Genomic DNA, 21,108 nt, shown 5'->3' on the forward strand with positions numbered 1-21,108 from the left:
GGATTAGAGTCCTAGCCTCCATTTACAGAAGAGAGGGTTTCAATCAGGCATTCAAAGAATTTCCAAACTATAATGACCGTGAGATATCAGCAGGGAGATTGCTAGGGTTTTGCTGTTTAAAAAAAAAAAAAAAAGGCATCACCCAGCTTGGCTTTTATGTGTAGACCTGCATGGAGGTGGGAATGCTGGGGGACCATTCCCTCCCTCAACCCAGGAGCCCCCAGATCCTATTTGCCAGTGGTTTCCCCAGTAGGGCCTGCCAGAGAACATCCTTCCAAGCACCTAAGAAGCTTTCTTGAAATATGCAGTCTCCCTTTCCATAAACCTTCCAGTGGCAGGCTTCCCTGGTGATCCAGTGGATAAGACTCTGCACTCCCAGTGCAGGGAGGCTGAGTTCCGTCCCTGGTCAAGGAACTAAGGTTCTCACATACTGCAAAGATCCCACATGCCACAGCTAAGACCCAGCACAGCCAAATAAGTAAATAATTTTTAAAAAACCTTCCGGGGGGAAATGAAGCTTGGAAAATTTCCCCTGGTGATTCTGTTCTGTCCCTGTGATTGAAAACTGCTGCTCTGCGCTCTGGCAGCTCAGTCTCGGCTGTGGAGCCCTGAAGTCTGCACGGGGTGTCCTCTGAGAGCTACAGTGCAGAGACAGTGAAGCCAGAATGAGCTTTTCCTCCCATGTTGCTGAGGCAGCAGCTGGTGGATAGAGCCGGGAAGCCACACTTGCTGAATATCCCTCTACCCCAGCCCAACTCCAGCTTCTTAAAAGGGGGCTTCAGTGGGACTTTGTTCTGTAACCTTCCAGCAGTGCTTGGACTTGTCCCCTGGTCTGACATCTTGTAGCTTTTTTTTTTTTAATTGAAGTACAGTTGACTTAACAGTGTTGTGCCAGTCTCTGCTAATCGGTAAAGAACTCAGTTATACACACATATACTTTGCTTTTTTTAATTTTCTTTTCCTTTATGGTTGATCTCAGGATATTGAATGTAGTTTGCTATGCTATACAGTAGGACCTTGGTTTTTATCCATTCTAAATGTACTAGTTTGCATGTACCAACCCAGACTCACAGTCCATTCCTCCCACCCTGCCTCTTGGCAACCACAAGTCTGTTCTTTGTCTATGAGTCAGTTTCAGTTTTGTTGTTGTCCTTGTTCAGTTGTTAAGTCGTGTCCAACTCTTTGTAACCCAATAGTCTGCAGCGCACCGGGTTTCCCTGTCCTTCACCATCTCCCGGAGTTTGCTCAAACCCATGTCCATTGAGTCAGTGATGCCATCCAACCATCTCATCCTCTGCGCCCCATTTTCCTCCTGCCCTCAATCTTTCCCAGCATCAGAGTCTTTTTCACTGAGTCGGCTCTTCACATCAGGTGGCCAGAGTATTGGAGTGTCAGCTTCAGCATCAGTCCTTTCAGTGAATATTCAGGGTTGATTACCTTTAGGACTGACTGGTTTGATCTGTTTTGTGGATAGGTTCATTCGTGCCATAGTTTAGATTCCACATATAAGTGATATGAGATTTTATATCTTAAGCATGTCACAGAAATGTACGTTGTAGTATAGTTTCAGAAAGCTGAATAGCATTTGTTTTGTGTTTTTGTCTGAGTGTAGGTCCAACTATGGGGCTGAAGTGGCAAAAATGCTTGTGTTGTGTGACATTGTCTAATAAGCCCGCAGGACTTTTGCCTCATCAGGAAAGAGACTGCTAGACAGGCCATTGGAGGTGGATGCATGAGCAAGATTCATGTTATGGAATTGAGGAGGGGAGGTTGAGAGGGGAGGGGAGTTGTGTGGACTCAGCCATTATGAAATCTTCCTCACACGCATCTCCAAGAATTTGAAAAATGCCAGAAGTAACTACACCCTGAGAATGAGGTTGGCACAGAGGGATCTTGTGTGACTGTGTTTATTTCAAATCATCAGTTGGCAGGTAACCAAGGTGATGACAGCTCAGCTTGATTTTTGTCTGGGCCAACCAGCCTTACTGTAGTGGTGACTACAGACTGGCCTCCCAATGCTGTGGCCATCCAAGGGCTGTGTTTCTAGAAATGGAACAGCCCCATGCTGGTGGTATAGGTATTATACTTAATAATAGGCACATTTCTTTTATTTTTAATTTTTTTTCTTTTTTTGGCCATACCACATGACATGAGAAATCTTAGTTTTCCAACCAGGGATCGAACCCATGCCCCTGCACTGGAAGCGTGAAGTCTTAACCAGTGGACCACTAGGCAAGTCCCAATAGGTACATTTCTTGAGCAGGTTAGGCTTGCATCTATTTTCTGTAAACTTCAGAAGGACTTCTCAAGATGAATAGTATTGTATGTACTTACTAACAGGGAAATGGAGGCAGAGTAGTTTGGCAGCTTCTCCAGGACCACACGAGCTAGTCACCAAAGGAAGCAGGATTTGAACCTAGCCGTGTTCAGCTCCAGTATTCTTACCTGGAGAATTCCATGGACAGAGGAGCCTGGCGGGCTACAGTCCACGGGGTCGCAGAGTCTTACACGACTAAGTGACTCACACATGTATATATATGTATATGTTCAGCTTTGAAATGTGTATTTCTTTGTTCCCGTCATACCACTCGATGACCGCAGAATTGTCCTATGAGAGAATGTCACCTTTAATCTTATGAGTTAATGGTTTGCCTTTTAGTGCGTTAAACACCGGATGGTGGCACATGCGTAATCAGTCATGTCTGACTCTTTGCAACCTCATGAACTGTAGCCCACCAGACTCCTCTGTCCATGGGATTCTCCATGCAAAACTACATGCCTTCTTCCAGGGGATCTTCCCCCACCCAAGGACGGGACCTGCATCACTTATGTCTCCTGCACTGAAGGCTGGTTCTTTACCACTAGCACCACCAGAGCATATTTAATTACAGTTTGTAGCTTAGGAACCTTATTCAGAGTCGGGGGACTTGTCTGCACATCTTTCTAACACAGATGTGCCCATCTAATGTTAGTGGTCCCTGGGTCAGCAACTAACTCCAGGAGATGGAAGGTGGGAAGGGTTGGGGGGAGGTGGGAGAAGCACAGTTTTATTTATGAGGAGGGCCTTGGGATCACTATCTCCAGTTATTCACAGAAGAAAATATTTAGCGATACTTTTGGAATACTAAAAATGTGTTTTAAAATGGATCCATTTGCAGGCCAAAATACTTTATATTTTGTTATGTATAGTGATGTTGGGAGAGGTGTTTTTTTTTTAAGTCTGCATTTCAAACAAAATTTTGCTTTAGATATCGACGAATGTTCAGAGCAGCCCTCGGTATGTGGCAATCACGCAGTCTGCAATAACCACCCAGGAACCTTCCGCTGTGAGTGTATGGAGGGCTACCGGTTTTCAGAGGCGGGAACATGTGTCGGTAAGTTCTGTGGGTGAATTTTTTTTACGTTCTTTTACCATATTCTTTTCTATTATAGTTTATCCCAGGATATTGAGTATAGCTCCCTGCATTACCCTGTAGGACCTTGCTGTTTATTCTATACATGAGTTTGGATCTGCTAATCCCAAAATCTCAATCCTTCCCTTTCCCACCTCCCTTCCCCAGGCAACCACAAGTCTGTTCTTTGTGTCTGTGAGTAGGTGACTTTTCAAAACGAGTGTTCATAGGATGTATGTCAGTGCCTATGTGAATGGTATTGCCTCAGTAATTATCCTGGCTGAGATGGACGATTCCTGGTTTTGTTGTTGGGGAGGGCCATTTACAAAGGTGAATCAGTCTCTGCTCCTTTCTTCTGACTACCTGGAGAGTCACAGGTACAAGGCATAAGCAGTATTATTTGTTTGCACTAGTAATACCATTCTCTTCTTATAAAACTCCTTTTAATTCTTTCCATTATTCTTTAAATAGCTATTCAAACAATTAGACATGTTTCTCCTTATAATCAGTGGCCTTGGGATTCATGTGGAGGGAACACCTTTTAGGTATTTGTGTCATTATCTGCCTTTGATTAAATTCTTCTTGGTTTGCATCTAAAACTCATTTGGGGCCTTTCTGTTTGTGGATTTCCATCTTACAAACCACAAGTACTAGCATAACTTCAGAGCCTATCAAAGTTAGAAGTTAAGGGGACTTCCTTGGCGGTCCAGTGGTTAAGACTGCATCTGCCAAGGCAGAGGCCCTGGGTTCACTCCCTGACTGGGGAACTAAGATCCCACGTGGTGGTGATGATGGGCTGACTAAAAAGAGCCAGATTGTTTAAATTTCCCCCTCTTTCCTCACTGCTGCACTTTGACCTATAGTTTCCAAGACTTTCAGGTTCAAAGATTCTTGGATATTTCCAGGTCTGGAGGGCAGCATGCTGAAGGGGGCATCTGAGCTCAACATTTATTCCCAATTTAAAACATATTTCTCTTTCACTGCATCAAGGAACCATCTCTTTGCCCCTTCCTTGCTGTTTACTAAACCCTAGCAGGCTTTGTGTTTGCTCTGTCTTGAAACTCATATGAGGCTGCCAAGGTCCCAGGGTGAGGTGGTGTCTTGAGGGTGGAGGGAACAGGCCGTTCTCATATTTTGCATATGACCCAAACATCTGTGTACTGAGACACAGCCAGGCCCCTTTGCACAGAGCTGAGATTTCAGCTCTGCTAAAGTTACCTCTATCTTTTTTTTCCCATTGAGAACAATTTCTGTGAATTTGGCCTGACTTCTTTCTCTGCTTTTTTCAATGAAGGAGATTCAAAGGTCTGTTTTTGTGGCAGTACCATTTACATTACATTTCGGCTCAAACTTGGGAGGCAGATCCTTTAACCCTTGGGTGGTGACATGAACAATGCTGGAACAGACATGTGTGAGACATGATGTCCTGTTTCCAGCTGTTCCTGCCATCCACCCTCATGGAAGGGCTAGAGTGGGGTGTAACACAGGTAGTAAGCAAATGTCTACTCCTAGGCTTTTGATTTTGAGGAGGACACTTAATTTCTCTGTCACCTGTACAATGAGGTGATTAGACTGGACCGACCACGGGCTTCCTGTGTCCCAAGGAGCCCTTAGAGATGCCCCAGGATCTGCCAATAGGGACACAAGTAAGCCATGGACAGACTATTTCATTTTCCTATATATGAAATTCCGAGTAACATTTTGTTTGAGTAATGGATCCCATTGCTCAGAAACAAGTATGAAAACCACTTGAAGATCATCGAGTTCAAGTGCTTCTCCCCCTGTCAGTAACCCCTATGCAATTCCATTATACTTGGCCTTTTGTCTCTTTTAACTGGCTCCTTTGAGACTTAACCACACAGAGTGATGGCTCACTGGATAAAACCAAGTCTGCCCGAAAGCAAAAAATATACTCTGGCTCATCACTGGATAATTTAGTGGTCAGTTTCACTCTCCCAGAATTCCTTGTTAAAACTGGATCCTGGGAACTGGTGGTCCAGTGGTTAAAAGACTCCATGCTTCCACTGCAGGGGGCACAGTTTCAACCCCTGGTTGGAGGAGTAAGGTACCACAGCCTTGCAGCTTGGCTGCCCCCCAAATAATAATAAAATAAATAGAAGCATAGATGAAGGTGATGGCTGAGCAGGACCCATCCATCTAGGCTGTAGCAAGGTCCTTCCCTGTTATGGGTGGGCGAAATGAGGCAGGAGCCAACACAACATGTGAAGTGATCACTCACATACGTTAAATGACAAATACTTAATGGAGGAGGACTGAGACTCCTTTGCTGGTTATTCTGTCTGACTACATTTTTTCTACCTTTTTTTGACCCCAATTCTCCAAGAGTGTCCTTTTCACATTTTGTGAGCTGAAGGAATTGGTCAAGAGAGGACCCTGGAGGAAAGAAGAATGTTAGAAACGATGGGAAGTGAGATGACGAGAGGCGTGCAGGGAAACAGTGTGTCCTTGGGTTGGTTCTGTGTAATCTGGTTTTCTGGTTTCCAGGAAGAAATTTGGACCGCTCTAGCAATTTAAAATCTAGTCACCCTCTGGCCCATAGGAATTGCTTCAGTGATCCCTGCTCCATTCCATGGGAGTTAGTTAACATTTCAACTTCAGGAGTTTAAGCTGCTAAGTCCACAGGCTGGGCCTTCATCCACCAATACAGTACTTTGCTAACCTCTCATGGACCTAGACCTTTGAAGAGCATCCTCTTCTTTACCTGTCCTCTGGCAGTGTTAAGAACTTTCTCTCCTGAAGCCTTTGAGGCAGGATAAACTGGAATTAATCTTGGGAAGACTCATTGAGGAAAAAGATGAGGAGTTCTCTTATATCCAGGATAATCTAAACATTGAGGGCCTCCTTGGAGGGAAGGAAAGGTTCTGTTATGACATTGTGAGGGCCAGTACTCTGACCTGGGCCTTAGACCTATAAAACCAGAAGTTAAAGTACCTTATGAACCCCGGAGTATCTGAACTCGCCATCAGAAATCACCTCCTAGACCTCAGCCCTTGACTTTTTTTTAGGCTTAAATTATTGTTATTATGGATAATTTCAAACATATACAGAAGTAGAGAGAAAAACATAGTGAACCCTGGTGTGCCTATTATTCAATCTCCATATTATAAAGCATTTTGTTCAGTTCAGTTCAGTTCAGTCGCTCAGTCGTGTCTGACTCTTTGCGACCCCATGAATCGCAGCACGCCAGGCCTCCCTGTCCATCACCATCACCCGGAGTTCACTCAGATTTCACGTCCATCGAGTCGGTGATGCCATCCAGCCATCTCATCCTCGGTCGTCCCCTTTTCCTCCTGCCCCCAGTCCCTCCCAGCATCAGGGTCTTTTCCAATGAGTCAACTCTGCACGAGGTGGCCAAAGTACTGGAGTTTCAGCTTTAGCAACAGTCCTTCCAAAGAACACCCAGGGCTGATCTCCTTTAGAATGGACTGGTTGGATCTCCTTGCAGTCCAAGGAACTCTCAAGAGGCTTCTCCAAAACCACAGTTCAAAAGCATCAATTCTTCAGTGCTCGGCTTTCTTCACAGTCCAACTCGCACATCCATACATGACCACTGGAAAAACCATAGCCTTGACCAAATGGACCTTTGTTGGCAAAGTAATGTCTCTGCTTTTGAATATGCTGTCTAGGTTGGTCACAACTTTCCTTCCAAGGAGTAAGCGTCTTTTACTTTCATGGCTGCAGTCATCATCTGCAGTGATTTTGGAGCCCCCAAAATAAAGTCTGACACTGTTTCCATTGTTTCCCCTTCTATTTCCCATGAAGTGATGGGACCAGATGCCATGATCTTCGTTTTCTGAATGTTGAGCTTTAAGCCAACTTTTTCACTCTCCTCTTTCACTTTCATCAAGAGGCTTTTGAGTTCCTCTTCACTTTCTGCCATAAGGGTGGTGTTACCTGCATATCTGAGGTCATTGATATTTCTTCCAGCAATCTTGATTCCAGTTTGTGCTTCTTCCAGCCAGCGTTTCTCATGATGTACTCTGCATATAAGTTAAATAAGCAGAGTAACAATATACAGCCTTAACGTCCTCCTTTTCCTATTTGGAACCAGTCTGTTGTTCCATGTCCAGTTCTAACTGTTGCTTCCTGACCTGCATATAGATTTCTCAAGAGGCAGGTCAGGTGGTCTGGTATTCCCAGCTCTTTCAGAATTTTCCACAGTTTATTGTGATCCACACAGTCAAAGTCAGAGGCTTTGGCATAGTCAATAAAGCAGAAATAGATGTTTTTCTGGAACTGTCTTGCTTTTTCCATGATCCAGCGGATGTTGGCAATTTGATCTGTGGTTCCTCTCCCTTTTCTAAAACCAGCTTGAACATCTGGAAGTTCACGGTTCACGTATTGCTGAAGCCTGGCTTGGAGAATTTTGAGCATTACTTTACTAGTGTGTGAGATGAGTGCAATTGTGCGGTAGTTTGAGGATTCTTTGGCATTGCCTTTCTTTGGGATTGGAATGAAAACTGACCTTTTCCAGTCCTGTGGCCACTGCTGAGTCTTCCAAATTTGCTGGCATATTGAGTGCAGCACTTTCACAGCATCATCTTTCAGGATTTGAAATAGCTCAACTGCAATTCCATCACCTCCACTAGCTTTGTTCTAGTGATGCTTTCTAAGGCCCACCTGACTTCACATTTCAGGATGTCTGGCTCTAGGTGAGTGATCCTACCATGACGATTATCTTGGTCATGAAGATCTTTTCCATCCCTATTACTACTACTGCTACTGCTGGGGAGGGTGGTAGTATTTTGGTGGTATATTTCAGTCTTTAAAGAAAACCCCAAATATCCTGTCATCTGACTAGAGTTCCTAGTTTTTTATGCACATTATGTGCATAATATATATCTGACATATAAGGGCAAATTTTTAAAATAAAAATACAACGCTGTTACCATACCTAACAAAATGAACAATTTCTTAACATGATTGAATACCCAGTCCATATTCAAGTTTCCTTGATTATTTCAAGCATTTTTTAGAGTTGGTTCATCTCAACCCTTGACTGTCATCTTGAGGCAAGAGTACAAGATGGAGTCTGATTGTCTAACCTCTGTGCCATTTGCCTACTTCCTGAGTCCGCATGCTAGGAGTCTTGTTATCAGGACCCTTTAGAAAATAATAAACCCATCTCCTGGACCTCTGTGCTCGGAAAGCTGGAAGTCATTCCTATTCTACAGAGGAAGAAAGTACAACTTGAGAAAGTTAATAGGATTTATCCAAAGTCACATAGGGGACTCATATGCACCTGGTTGAAACCCAGGGCTTCCCTCCCCAGAGCCCTGTAGTCATTCCACTCTCCCTGTCTCACTTCCTGGGAGTTTATTTCTCCTTCCTTGGTGGGAAATGGATGACTTTGACTTTGGCATTCATAATAAATATTCCTCCCACCTAGTGAGCCAAGGGCTTCCCAGGTGGGAAAGAACCCACCTTCCCAGTGGTGAAGAACCCACCTGCCAGTGCAGGAGACGTAAGAGACACAGGTTCGATCCCTGGGTCAGGAAGATCCCCTGGAGGAGGGCATGGCTACCCACTCCATTATTCTTGCCTGGAGAATCCCATGGACAGAGGAGCCTGGTGGGCTACAGTCCATAGGGTCACAAAGAGTCGGGCTTTGAAGTCACAAAGTGACTTCACGCACGGTCAGTGAGCCAAAGTCAAAAATACCGTGTGGAAGGCTCAGATCCTCAGGCCCAAATGCTGCACCAACAGAGTTACACAGGAGGCGTGTCTGCCTGCAGCGGTCCACCTCCACATCCAGATGAAGGGGGAACTGGGTTCTGGGCACTGGGTGTGGAGAGTGACCTGAGACAGAGCCCTGGGTTGAAGTTGAGGTCGAAAGCCAGGCTGTATGACCCACTGTGGGGTCAGTCTGTGCACACTTAGCAGAGGTGGGATCCAGGGGCGGAAAGAAAGGAACGCAGGGCTAGCACCCCACTGTGAGCGGGGATGAACCTGAAGAGATGTCTAGGAGTCTGGGCCCCAGGCACAGTCTCCAGCTCATTGGACTATACTGCTTGGAAGGCCTGGGGACTGCTTAGGGGACTCACCTAAACACTGTATGTTACCTTTCTGTCTGAAGCTGACATGGACCTGCGCCCCATCAACCACTGCGAGACTGGCCTTCATGACTGTGACATCCCCCAGCGGGCCCAGTGCAAATTCATGGGCCACGGCTCCTACACCTGCATCTGCCTGCCAGGCTTCTCTGGGGATGGACGAGCCTGCCAAGGTGCGTGGTTGCCCTGACTTTCCTCTCTGTGAGACCTGAAACAATTCCCCAGGTGATGCTTAACATAGGCTAGTTACTCACCCACCTCTGAATTCAAGAGAATTATTCTCTCTAGGAAACAGCAACCCACTCCAGTATTCTTGCCTGGGAAATCCCATGGCCAGAGGACCCTGGCAGGCTATGGTCCATGAGATCACAAACACAACTTAGCAACTAAACAACAACAAATTCTCTCAGCTCTATTGAGTAAACAGGCTGCATTTTGTGTCTCTGGTAGTTTGAACTGTGCATTTTCTTTGGGGAGCTATGTCTTGTTGGAGAAGACACCTGTTCTCCCTGTACTATTTTGTTCTGTGTATGTCACTTGCTTGTTCAGTTCAGTTCAGTTCAGTCGCTCAGTCGTGTCTGACTCTTCGCGACCCCAGGAACCGCAGCACGCCAGGCCTCCCTGTCCATAACCATCTCCCGGAGTTCACTCAGACTCACATCCATCGAGTCGGTGATGCCATCCAGCCATCTCATCCTCGGTCGTCCCCTTCTCCTCCTGCCCCCAATCCCTCCCAGCATCAGAGTCTTTTCCAATGAGTCAACTCTTCGCATGAGGTGGCCAAAGTACTGGAGTTTCAGCTTTAGCATCATTCCTTCCAAAGAAATCCCAGGGCTGATCTTCAGAATGGACTGGTTGGATCTCCTTGCGGTCCAAGGGACTCTCAAGAGTCTTCTCCAACACCACAGTTCAAAAGCATCAATTCTTCGGTGCTCAGCCTTCTTCAGAGCCTAACTCTCACATCCATACATGATCACAGGAAAAACCATAGCCTTGACTTGTATGTCACTTCCTTGTTCAGGCATAATTAAATGCCTGCTGTTTGCTAGGGACTAAGGAGATTGTTTGTCTTTAATGAAAAGACTAACAATGCTTACACACATGTAACTTAAAGTCCAGCCTTTTATTTACTAAGATATATACAGTTGTTCCAGAGAAGGCAATGGCACCCCACTCCAGTGCTCTTGCCTGGAAAATCCCATGGACGGAGGAGCCTGGAAGGCAGCAGTCCATGGGGTCGCTGAGGGTCGGACACAACTGAGCAACTTCACTTTCACTTTTCACTTTCCTGCATTGGAGAAAGAAATGGCAACCCACTCCAGTGTTCTTGCCTGGAGAATCCCAGGGACGGGGGAGCCTAGTGGGCTGCCGTCTATGGGGTCGCACAGAGTCAGACACGACTGAAGCAACTTAGCAACAGCAGCAGCAGCAGCAGCATACAGTTGTTCATCTGGCCTGCTCTAATTTTGTGCTCCCCCAAAAATTAAGCGCCCTTTTTGACTGCAGAGGCAGAGAATAAATGACTCCACAAAATTCTCTCAGATCTCAGATCAGCCTATCGCTGGTGGCCAGCATGTTGTTCAAGATAATTTGAAATAAGATAATTCTGAACAAAGTTTCCTGGTCCTTTGGTTTGCAAAATTACTTAACATTATACCCTAGAGTATTTCTGGAAAGTCCAAACCTTTCTAAGAGATCATGATTTCTGAAATGCTTTCTCTTTGTTACTGAGAATATGAATTTTCTCTGGTCTCTGAGATTTTTCTGTCAATCAGATAATCACCTGTCTCCCAACTCTTAGACATTTTTGAAGCTCTCATTTATAAGAAGGAAATAACAGGAAAAAAAATCCTTTCATTTTTTTCCTTTTGTATGCTTGATTTTTCATGAAAACATCACTGATTCCTCGATTTCTATCTAACTTTGATGTTTTCATGAAACATTGGACTGAAATGAAATGAAACATGAAAACATCAAAGTTAGATAGACATCGAGGAATTGGTGTTTTTATAATTAATGTTTAGTGAGTTCTTAAATCATGGTTCCCAGATCAGAAATTGGGTCCCTAAAAGTGGAGAGCGAGTGGCTTATATTATTGTGTAAACTAGGAATTCTGGAAGAAATCTCACTCTCCTGGGCTTGGTGGCTGTCTTGCAGATGTGAATGAATGCCAGCCAAGCCGATGCCACCCCGATGCTTTCTGCTACAATACGCCAGGGTCCTTTGTGTGCCGCTGCAAATATGGTTACCAAGGAGACGGCTTCCATTGCGTGCCTGGAGGTGAGGTGTTGCGGTGTTTGGAGTAGATAGATCATTGCTGTCTATATCCACGAGTACTGAGTCCATAGCTCTGGGAGAGAAGACAAGGTGGGTATGTGGGAGGCTCGTGGAGAGCTGAGGTGGGTGATCAGAGCGCAGCTGTGCTATTGAGCAGTACAGTTGTGTAGTGCACAATGCCAAGGGTACCACACCTAGATCAGAAGAGTAGGGACTGATCTGTATTAGTCAGGGTTCTCCAGAGAAGTAGATCTAGTGAATGTGTGTGTGTGTCGAGAGAGAGAGAAATGTATTTATTTACATATAAAGAGATTTATTAGGAGTTGACCCCCACACAGTTATAGAGGTCTGTTAGTTGCCAGGACTGCACTCAGCAGGCTGAAGACCCAGGAATAGCCAGTGTTTCCGTTCAAGTCCAAAGGCAACAAAGAGCTTGTGCTCCATTCAAGGTCATCAAGAAGGGAGAATTCTTTTTACTTGGGGAAGGGTCCACATTTGTGTTCAATTCTGGCCTTCAACTGATTGGATGAGGCCCACCCACGTAAGGGAGGGCTATCTGCTTTACCTAGTTTATGGCGGGAAAGGTTCGTCTCAGGCAAAAACGCCCTCACAGAAACCACTCAGAATAATGTTTGACCAAATATCTGGGCACTCTGTGGCCCAATCGAGTTGACACCTAGAATTAACCATTGCAGGTTCTGAAGAGTCATGGGGAACAGAGCTGGGGTGGGGGTGAGGAAGGTGAAGGCCCACTAGTTATGGGAAGAGGCAGACTGAGGACTCTTCAGAATTGTCTGTATTACCTATTATACCTGGACTGTGCAGCTTCTAAAGTTGCCTACTGACCTGAGACTTCTGTGATAATCTCGGTAGACCATAAGGACAATGATGGCCCTAGTTCTGTATCTGGAATGATCCTGGATCTCAGCAAACACTTTTGAATGAATACATATCATTGGCTGTGTTTTGTATGGTGCCTACTGTGTGCTGGGTACTTTATCTACCGTTTCATGTAATGTTCATCTCTTTGAAGCAAGTAGTATTACTATTTCTATTTATATAAAGGACGCTAAAACATAAAGAAATAAAAGCACAATCGAGATCCCAGAGGTCGTGAGTGCTAGAACTAAGACTCAAACTAAGACTAAACTCTGCCCAGTGGATTCTAACTTGAATTCAGTTCCCCAAACCACATGGTAACCTGTCATGAGATTAAGGATGCATTTGATGCCTCTGACTGGAGTTAACCAGTTGTGTTGGTATTTACTTTAATTGTTGCTACTGTTGTTGGTCAAGTATATTTATCAGTGTTTCAATAAGAAATACATGGAACTTTCCATATAACCACTTCTTTGAGTGATTAAGAACTATTTCAATGTCTGTCTCCTCCATTAGCCTTGAATGCCTTGCGCATAGGTGCCTATGCATTTTATTTTCATGTTTCCAGTGTCCAGCAGAATTACGCGGTCCATGGTGGGGCTCATAGTTCTTTATAGTTATCAAGGAAATAAATGACTGCATTAGTTTCCATTCCTACTGTGGTATATACAAGTATTTATTTATTCATACTCTTAGCAAGACTGGTGTGACTGGTTTTTAGAAGAGTTGAGGATCTAAAATGAGAAGAATATTAAATTAAGTTGAAATTTTGATGCATAATACTACATATTGCTGGTCTAAATTGTTTTCTTCTGCTTAGGACAGAGGTCGGTGCTGGGGTGCAGCCCCAGTGGATCCAGGGTGATTCGAAGCGGGGATGGAGTTGGCGAGGAAAAAGTTATTTATTTAGAAATATAAGATTAAGAAAAAATAGTATAGTAGAAAAATTAGTGGAGAAAAGATGCTGAATAACTTGGTTTACGTGGAAAGCTAATAAAACCTCGGGTCAAGAGGTTTGCACCATCTACATTAAGCCACCGGTGCCCGTTTGAATAGCGGAGGGTGCCCCCCTTGGACTCCCTCCCGCGTGGATCTTAGAAGCCAGGGCAAGTAAGTAGACATGGCAAGCCTCCATGCCCCAGATGGGAATTCAGCCTGAAAAGGAGAGGGAGGGAGAGGAAGAAAGAGAGTGAGAGATTTGATACAGGGGAAACCAGCCTTTCCAGTGACTGGCCCCTCCTCTATTGTCCAGAAAAGCCTTTTATACTTTTGATTGTACATAGAGATCAATGGGTAATACAAAATTATGCAGCGTCAGCAGCCCTGACTCTTATCGAGAGCAGCCTTTCTCTCTGCATACCTAGTTGTATACACAAGTCTTAGGTGATTTACATCATCTGGCCAGAAGGCCAATTAACATTTTACGGCCCTTTTCTGATAAGGGTCTGTCAATCAGAGAACTTATTTGTGTTGTTCTTCCCAAAGTCTGGTGCTACTCTCAGAAAGCACTAAATAAAGTTACATTCTTACATAGCAAGGACACAACAATTTATAACAATGAAAGAAGTACAGTGATTTATAACAAAGAGAAAAGTAATTAACTCAAAAGTCTAGTGTTGCTAACATCAAAACTACTATATTCCTTTTTCTATATCCCAATTACATCGATTAATATCCTCCCAGGTGCCTAAAAGATAAAGAATATGGAGGCCTGGCAGCAGTCACTGACTCAACAGTGAGACCCATCACCAATATAATTTTTAGCTCTTTAAAAAAGGCTCTGTATCTTTAAGATGCTTTAAGTTTCATGCCTCTCGCAGTTGGGGGGCTGTAAACAATTCACAAGTTGTAAAAGTCCGGGCAGAATGGTCAGGTAAGTTAGAAAGCTATCAGAGGGGTTTAAGCCGAGACATTCTTTTCATATGCAGGAGACTGTTAACTGGAGCCCTAAGTTAATTACTTTTAGAGGAAGGTGATCGGGGATGGCCCCCTGTTATGTCAGAAGAGTGGAAAGCACAGTACAGTAAGGCAGGCAGACTCTGGTTTGTGGGGGTAGATGCTCAGGCAGAGGACCCTTTGAGACCTGACTTGCCTTGCCCGTCAGGTCTCTCCGCATGACCTTATCATGGGTGGGATCTCCCGTGCTGGCTCCCGGCAGGTCAGTAAACTATGACTCGCAGATCAGATCTGGCCCACTGCCTGTGTTTTTGCAAATAAAGTTTTATTGGAACACTCAGGCTCTTTAGTTTATCAGTAGTCTACAACTGCTTTCATTCCACAAAGCCAGAGGTCAGTATTTGTGGCAGAGCCTTCAAGGCCTGCAAAGCCTGAAATATTCACTACCTGGCTCTTGACAGAAAAAATTTACCAATCCCCAGCCTAGATGAACCCAGGCAGCATCAACCTTTTGTGCCTGAAATTAATTAAGACATTCCAGCAACTATTAAAAATGACTAAGTCATTATTTCCTTAGGCTTCTTTCACATCTTTCCAGTTCAAAAGGAAGCAGATGTTTCATTTTTTTATTTTTATTTTTTTAACCCAACTCCTTGCCCCCCTTGGCTCTGTTGACTACATAGAAACAAATCCAGACCTGTAGCCTGGGTTACAAAAGCAGGACAAGGATAAAACCAATCAGAGTTCTTTGCTAGGATTATTTTGGTATTTAGTCCTGTTTTCTTAAGAAATTCATCATCTATTTATATGCTCGAGAGAGAATGTACTTTAGAAATATACATGTCTCCATCAAGTATTGTTTATAAGAGAAAAAAAAATCTAAGAGACTACTAACAGGAGAAATGGACAAATGAGTTTGGGTACAATTCATACCATGAAATAATATATAGCAGTAGTTGAAATGAGTGAACTAAAGGGAATTCCCTAGTGGTCCAGGGGTTAGGACTGTGCACTTTGACTGCCATGGACCTGGGTTCAGTCCCTGGTCAGGGAACTAGGATCCCACAAGCCATACAGTGTGGCCCCCAAAATTAATTAATTAAATGAATGAACTAGAGTTAATGAATAAATCTCAACAGTCTATTGGGCAAAATATCTAGTCATACAAAGCTCTCACTTTTTGAGATGGCCCACACTCTGTGTCTCTTTCTCTCGATAAATTTACTTCTTACCTGTTAAAAAAGTAGTCACAAAAGAATATAGGCAGTGTGTCACATTTATATAAAATATAAGTCTATATGAAAAGAAACCCTTATATGTATATACATATACATATACAATAAAATGATAAACTGCACACATGAGAATGGGAAACCAAAACTTCAGGATAAAGGTTACCTTCTATGATAGGAGAGGAAATTGGGGTTAGGGAGCCTTGCTGCATTTGCATTTCTAATGTATTTCCATTTGGAATAGGAACACTGAGGTTTTCATCATTTTTTTTTTTATATGACTACCTAATGAAATATTGACAAAAAAATTAAGTATAGTATCATTCCAACTCCTATTGCCAAACATAATGAAGTGTAGGGATTAGACATTCAGCATTTTTTGATACCTACTCTATACAGAGGGGGTTGATTTTTAAATAAAAAACTAGCTTTAGAGGTTAGTCAGTTAAGGTCATGGCTATTGCAGTATCAACCAACGAGAAGCAAAACAGAAAAAAATGATGACTTGTTCTCTGCTGTCCTTCTGCACTCTTTGCCCAAAATGCGTGTGTGGATTGTGAAATCAGCTTAGTAGGTTGTTATTACCATTTTCATTTAAATGGAATGGAATGAAATAGAAACCAATAATCAAGAAAACAGAGTATGCAGAGTATGTACAGTAGGAATGTCTTGTCTCATGAAATGGTAGTTGTATATCCTTGTCTAGTGCATGACTGAGTTGTGTGCACATGTGTATATGTGTAAGTGTGTGTATGTGTATATGTCCTGAATTGCAGAGTGGAATGCATTTCTACGGATCATGGTCAGGAAGTTTGAAGACTGCCATATTAGTTATCTATTTCTCTGAAACAAATTATCCCCTAGAGTTAGCACCTTAAAATAGTAAATGTATATTACCTTACAGTTTCTGTGGGTCAAGGATTTAGGAGTATAGCTTGTTTTTCTATCTGTAGTTCCCTCTGCCATCCCTTTCTTATCCTTCATCTATTGAAGGACGTCCTATCGTTCTCTTTGTCCTCAGTTTGAGAAAAGTCACCCCAGACTCCCTACTGTTCCCTGGATTAGTATATCCTCAAGCAAATAAAGAGATGAGTAAAGAGAGGAAAGAATAAAGATAAGTAAAGAGAGTAGATGAGTAAAGACTAAGGAGAATCTTGCCTCAGTTGTCATTTTATCAACCAGCAGCCAGGACGGGATATGTGTCTTTACCATCCCACCCCTACCTCACCCATAGTGGGACCCTCCCCACGTGGGCCTGGAGGGGCCGCTGTGGGCCAGGCTGAGAAGCCATTCCCAGGAACACAGTGATATCATAAAGCACAGCCTCCATAAACATACTTGAAGTTCTGTTTCCTGAGGCACCACTGAGGTCTCCCCCAACTGTTACATAAGTTCAAGATATAGCGCTTCACAGCTCCACTGGAAATTCTAGATCACAGGAGATTTCGTATATTGGCTCACACAGTCCTGTCAGCCACAGAAAAGAGAGGTACCCCATTCCCTTAAAAGTTCAGTTTTGTTGACAGTATACAGAACACCAGGCGTGTTTTCTGATTGGAAAGGCAACACCAAATATAGATGTTGACGGAAGGAAACAAGTCTGTGGGCCACAGATAATTCCGGTGAGTGTGTTAAGCTAGTGTGTGTATGTGTGTGTGTGTGTGTGAGAGAGAGAGAGAGACCACGGGCAGGCCGTCCTGGGCACTGAGCATGTGTGTGCAGAGGGCCCAGGGTTGGGCTGGGGATCCAGAGACCTGGATTCTAGCTTGAGCTAAAGCATTTGCTAGTGCTGTGGCCTGCGGGAGCCAGTCCAAACTTCAATTCTCTCATTTGACGTAAAAGCCATAGTTGCCTGTTGCACAGGATTATAGTGAGAATTAAGTGAACCCTGTGTGAACAGAGACAGCTGGTACAGAAACTAAAACCCTGTACAAATGTAAGATACTGGGGACATAAGCAAGCCCTACACCTAAGAGTGAGCAAGACCAACATTTTTATTATCAACCGGATGGCTTATTTTGTATCTTTGTCTGGCTCTTCCTACATCAAATACTTTTTGTTTGTTTTTCTTTTTTTAGCTGAGGTATACTGAAGGACAGGGAAGCCTGGTGTGCTGCAGTCCATGGGGTCACAAAGAGCTGGACACAACTGAGTGAATGAACAAAAATTCTTGATTTACAGTGTTGTGCTAATCTCTGCTACAGTGAGGTGGCACAGTTACACACATATGGACATTCTTTTTTTTTTTTTTAATATTCTTTACCATTCTGGTTTATCACAGAATATTGAATATAGCTCACTATGCTGTTTTTGGTTTCTCTATTAGCCTCTGGGACAAAAGAGCAGACCCAGTTGCCCCTCACCAGGCTCAACACACAGTTTTCTGGCGGGCTTACTGCTTCTAATCAAGGGGGCAGCCACATCCAGCAGGCTGACGTGAGAACTGGCACTGCAGACAAAGGCACTTGAAACATTCACTGGCAGCACACACCGAATGCCGCTGCGAAGGCCTGGTGAAGATACTGTCACAGATGAACACTGGAGTGCAGGACTTAAAATTCCAGCCGTGCACATTGTCTCAACACATTCCACTCTTGTCTCGTATAATACCAGGGGATTAGTCCTGACATCACTGGTTGACCAGCATTGCTGACAAGAGCAGAAGTGGTGGAACTGAGGAACAAAAACATTTTTCAGATGTAAAATTCTATGAAATATGTAATATATTATTATCTGTTCTATTATTACTATATATATAATATTAACACGGTAATATATTAATACATGAGTATTTATATGAGGTTTCTCCCTAATGTAACTAGCAATGTCCTAGAGCCAGGGTTGAAAGCTACATCCCCCACAGGCCAAATGTGGCCCACCATTTGTGTCTGTTAATAAAGTTTTACTGAAACACACATTCATTTATGTATTAAACTTGGATGCTTTTATGCCACATCCATAGAATTGAACTGTGACAGAGATCATATGCCCCACAAAACCCAAATATTTACTCTCTGATCCTTAGCAGAAAAAGTCAGTAGAGCCCTGCCCTGGATTGTATAGCCACAGTCTTCCAATAAAGATTAAAATAAAAAAGGACTCCACCACACCTTTGCTCTCCATGCCCTACAGAGAGGATATTTCGGGAATTCCCTGATGGTCCAATGGCTAGGACTCCATAGTCTCACTGCCAAGGACTCGGGTTTGATCCCTGGTTGGGGAACTAAGATTCTGCAAGCCATGTGGTGCAGCCAAGAAAAAAAAAGGAAAGGATGTCTTATGTGTATCTTTTGTGTCACAGGCTCTCCTGTCAAGCAATGACTCACTGGATTGTCGCTCTGTGTTTGCTTGTTCCCTTCCCTCCAGACTATGAGCTCCTTGAGGGCAGGACCTGGGAGTTAGTCCCATGTGCATCCTTACTCCAGCTCAGGAAGTGCTTCCCAAGTCAAGGCTAAGGGGATGCAGTCACTCACTGTCTTCTCAAGAGCCTAAAATCTGCTCAGGGAGACAGACAGGGAACAGCCTCTGAGTCTCAGCATCAGAGTGACGAGAATCCAGAGCATCCTGGGAACTCTTGGAGGGCCTGAGAAGCCTCCCTGGAGGGAGCAGATGGCTGAGCTGATTCTGAAAGGATTCACCGAGGAGGAGGAGGGGGAGTCACACGATAAATGAATGAATAGAAGAATGAGGGAATGGAAAGGCCTGCCAAAGAAGGGCAGCTGACGTGGTCCAGTTTGGCCGAAGTGTGGCCCTCAGCTGTGTCTGGGCACCTCTGTATGGAGGACGTGCACAGGCCATGGCGATGCTGGCCTGTCTGCATCTGTCTGATGCTGTCGTGGCTAAGCTCTAGTCAGTGCGGAAGCGGCTTTTGTTGTAGTTGTTCAGTTGCTTAGTCGTGTCTGACTCTTTGTGACCCCATGTACTGCAGCACACCAGGCTCCTCTGTCCTTCACTGTCTCCTGGAGTTTGCTAAAATTCATGTCCACTGAGTCAGTGATGCCATCCAGCCATCTCATTCTCTGGTGCCCCCTTCTCCTTTTGCCTTCAGTCTTTCCCAGCATCAGGGTCTTTTCCAGTGAGTCTGCTTTTAGCATCAAGGGGCTAAAGTTTTGGAGCTTCAGCTTCAACATCAGTCCTTCCAATGAATATTCAGGTTGATTTCCTTTAGGATTGGCTGGTTTGATCTCCTTGCTGTCCAGGGTATTCTCAAGAGTCTTCTCCAACACCACAGTTCAAAATCATCAATTCTTTGGCACTCAGCCTTCTTTATGGTCCAACTCTGATATTCTTACATGACTACTGGAAAAACTATAGCTTTGACTATATGGATCTTTATTGGCAAAGTGATGTCTCTGCTTTTTAATATGCTCTCTGGGTTTGTCATAGCTTTCCTTCCAAGGAGCAAGCATCTTTTAATTTCATGGCTGCAGTCACCATCCACAGTGATTTTGGAGCTCCCCAAAATAAAATCTATCACTGCTTCCACTTTTTCCCCTTCTATGCCGTGAAGTGATGGGGGTGGTGCATACTTGAGAATTGTTTACTATAGAATATAGCATCTCATCAGCAATTCCACACAGATGGAATGGTATTTCCCAGCCTCGGGATACGAGTTGCATAGTTGAAAGGCCATATTTCATGCCAAACACTAGCCCATAATTAAAAGGAAACACACATACGCTGGTAAATGTGCCCTATGGTCACCCATATCTTTGACTTGGACTCAGTGTGGGTAATCAAGAAGCTGGTGATGACAAAAAGAACACATTTAAGAAAAATTTAAAGTTTCTTAAAACAAATGTCTGTGCTGTCCATAAAGCGATGAATAGTAAACAAAATGTGGTGTAGAGAGGCAGTAGAATATTATTCAGCTATGAATAAAGAACTAAGTACTGTTACATGACCACAATGTGGATGAACCTTGAAAACAGCCTGCTGAGTGAAAGCCGCCAGACACAAAAGGTCACATATTGTAAGATTCCATTTATGAGAACGAACCAAAATAGGTAAATCCATAGAGACAGAAGCAGACTTGTGGTTGCCAGGGGCTGGGAGGAAGGAGGAAGTGGAGACAACTATTTAATAGGTCTGGGATTTCCTTTTGGGTTAAGGAAAATGTGTTGCTACTACTAGGGGGAGGTGGGGGTCACTCAGCATTGTGACTGCACTAAATACCCCTGAATTGTTCAACGTAAAATGGTTGATTATATATTATGTCCATTTTGCCTCCGTTTTTCAAAACTGAAAAAAAATGGCCTAGAAAGGAAAAGAAAATGTAGGCGTGCTCTTCTTGACCGTTAAGTCCACTAGTTAATAATGATGTTTAAAATTTTTAATTAATATAACATCTGGGATTAA

General features: G+C 43.8%; 1 protein-coding gene across 1 annotated transcript in view; it reads left to right on the plus strand.

Moving 5' to 3' along the window:
• The window catches only part of LOC120865416 (nidogen-1), a 98,728-nt gene that overhangs the window by 56,201 nt on the left and 21,419 nt on the right, over positions 1-21,108 (plus strand). The window contains exons 10-12 of the mRNA XM_040242692.1: positions 3,249-3,374; positions 9,490-9,639; positions 11,624-11,746. Of these exons, the coding sequence (XP_040098626.1) occupies positions 3,249-3,374; positions 9,490-9,639; positions 11,624-11,746 (399 nt within the window). The remainder of the gene's footprint in view (positions 1-3,248; positions 3,375-9,489; positions 9,640-11,623; positions 11,747-21,108) is intronic.

Source organism: Oryx dammah, unplaced genomic scaffold (genome assembly GCF_014754425.2).
Source record: "Oryx dammah isolate SB20612 unplaced genomic scaffold, SCBI_Odam_1.1 HiC_scaffold_6, whole genome shotgun sequence".
NCBI classification, from domain to species: domain Eukaryota; kingdom Metazoa; phylum Chordata; class Mammalia; order Artiodactyla; family Bovidae; genus Oryx; species Oryx dammah.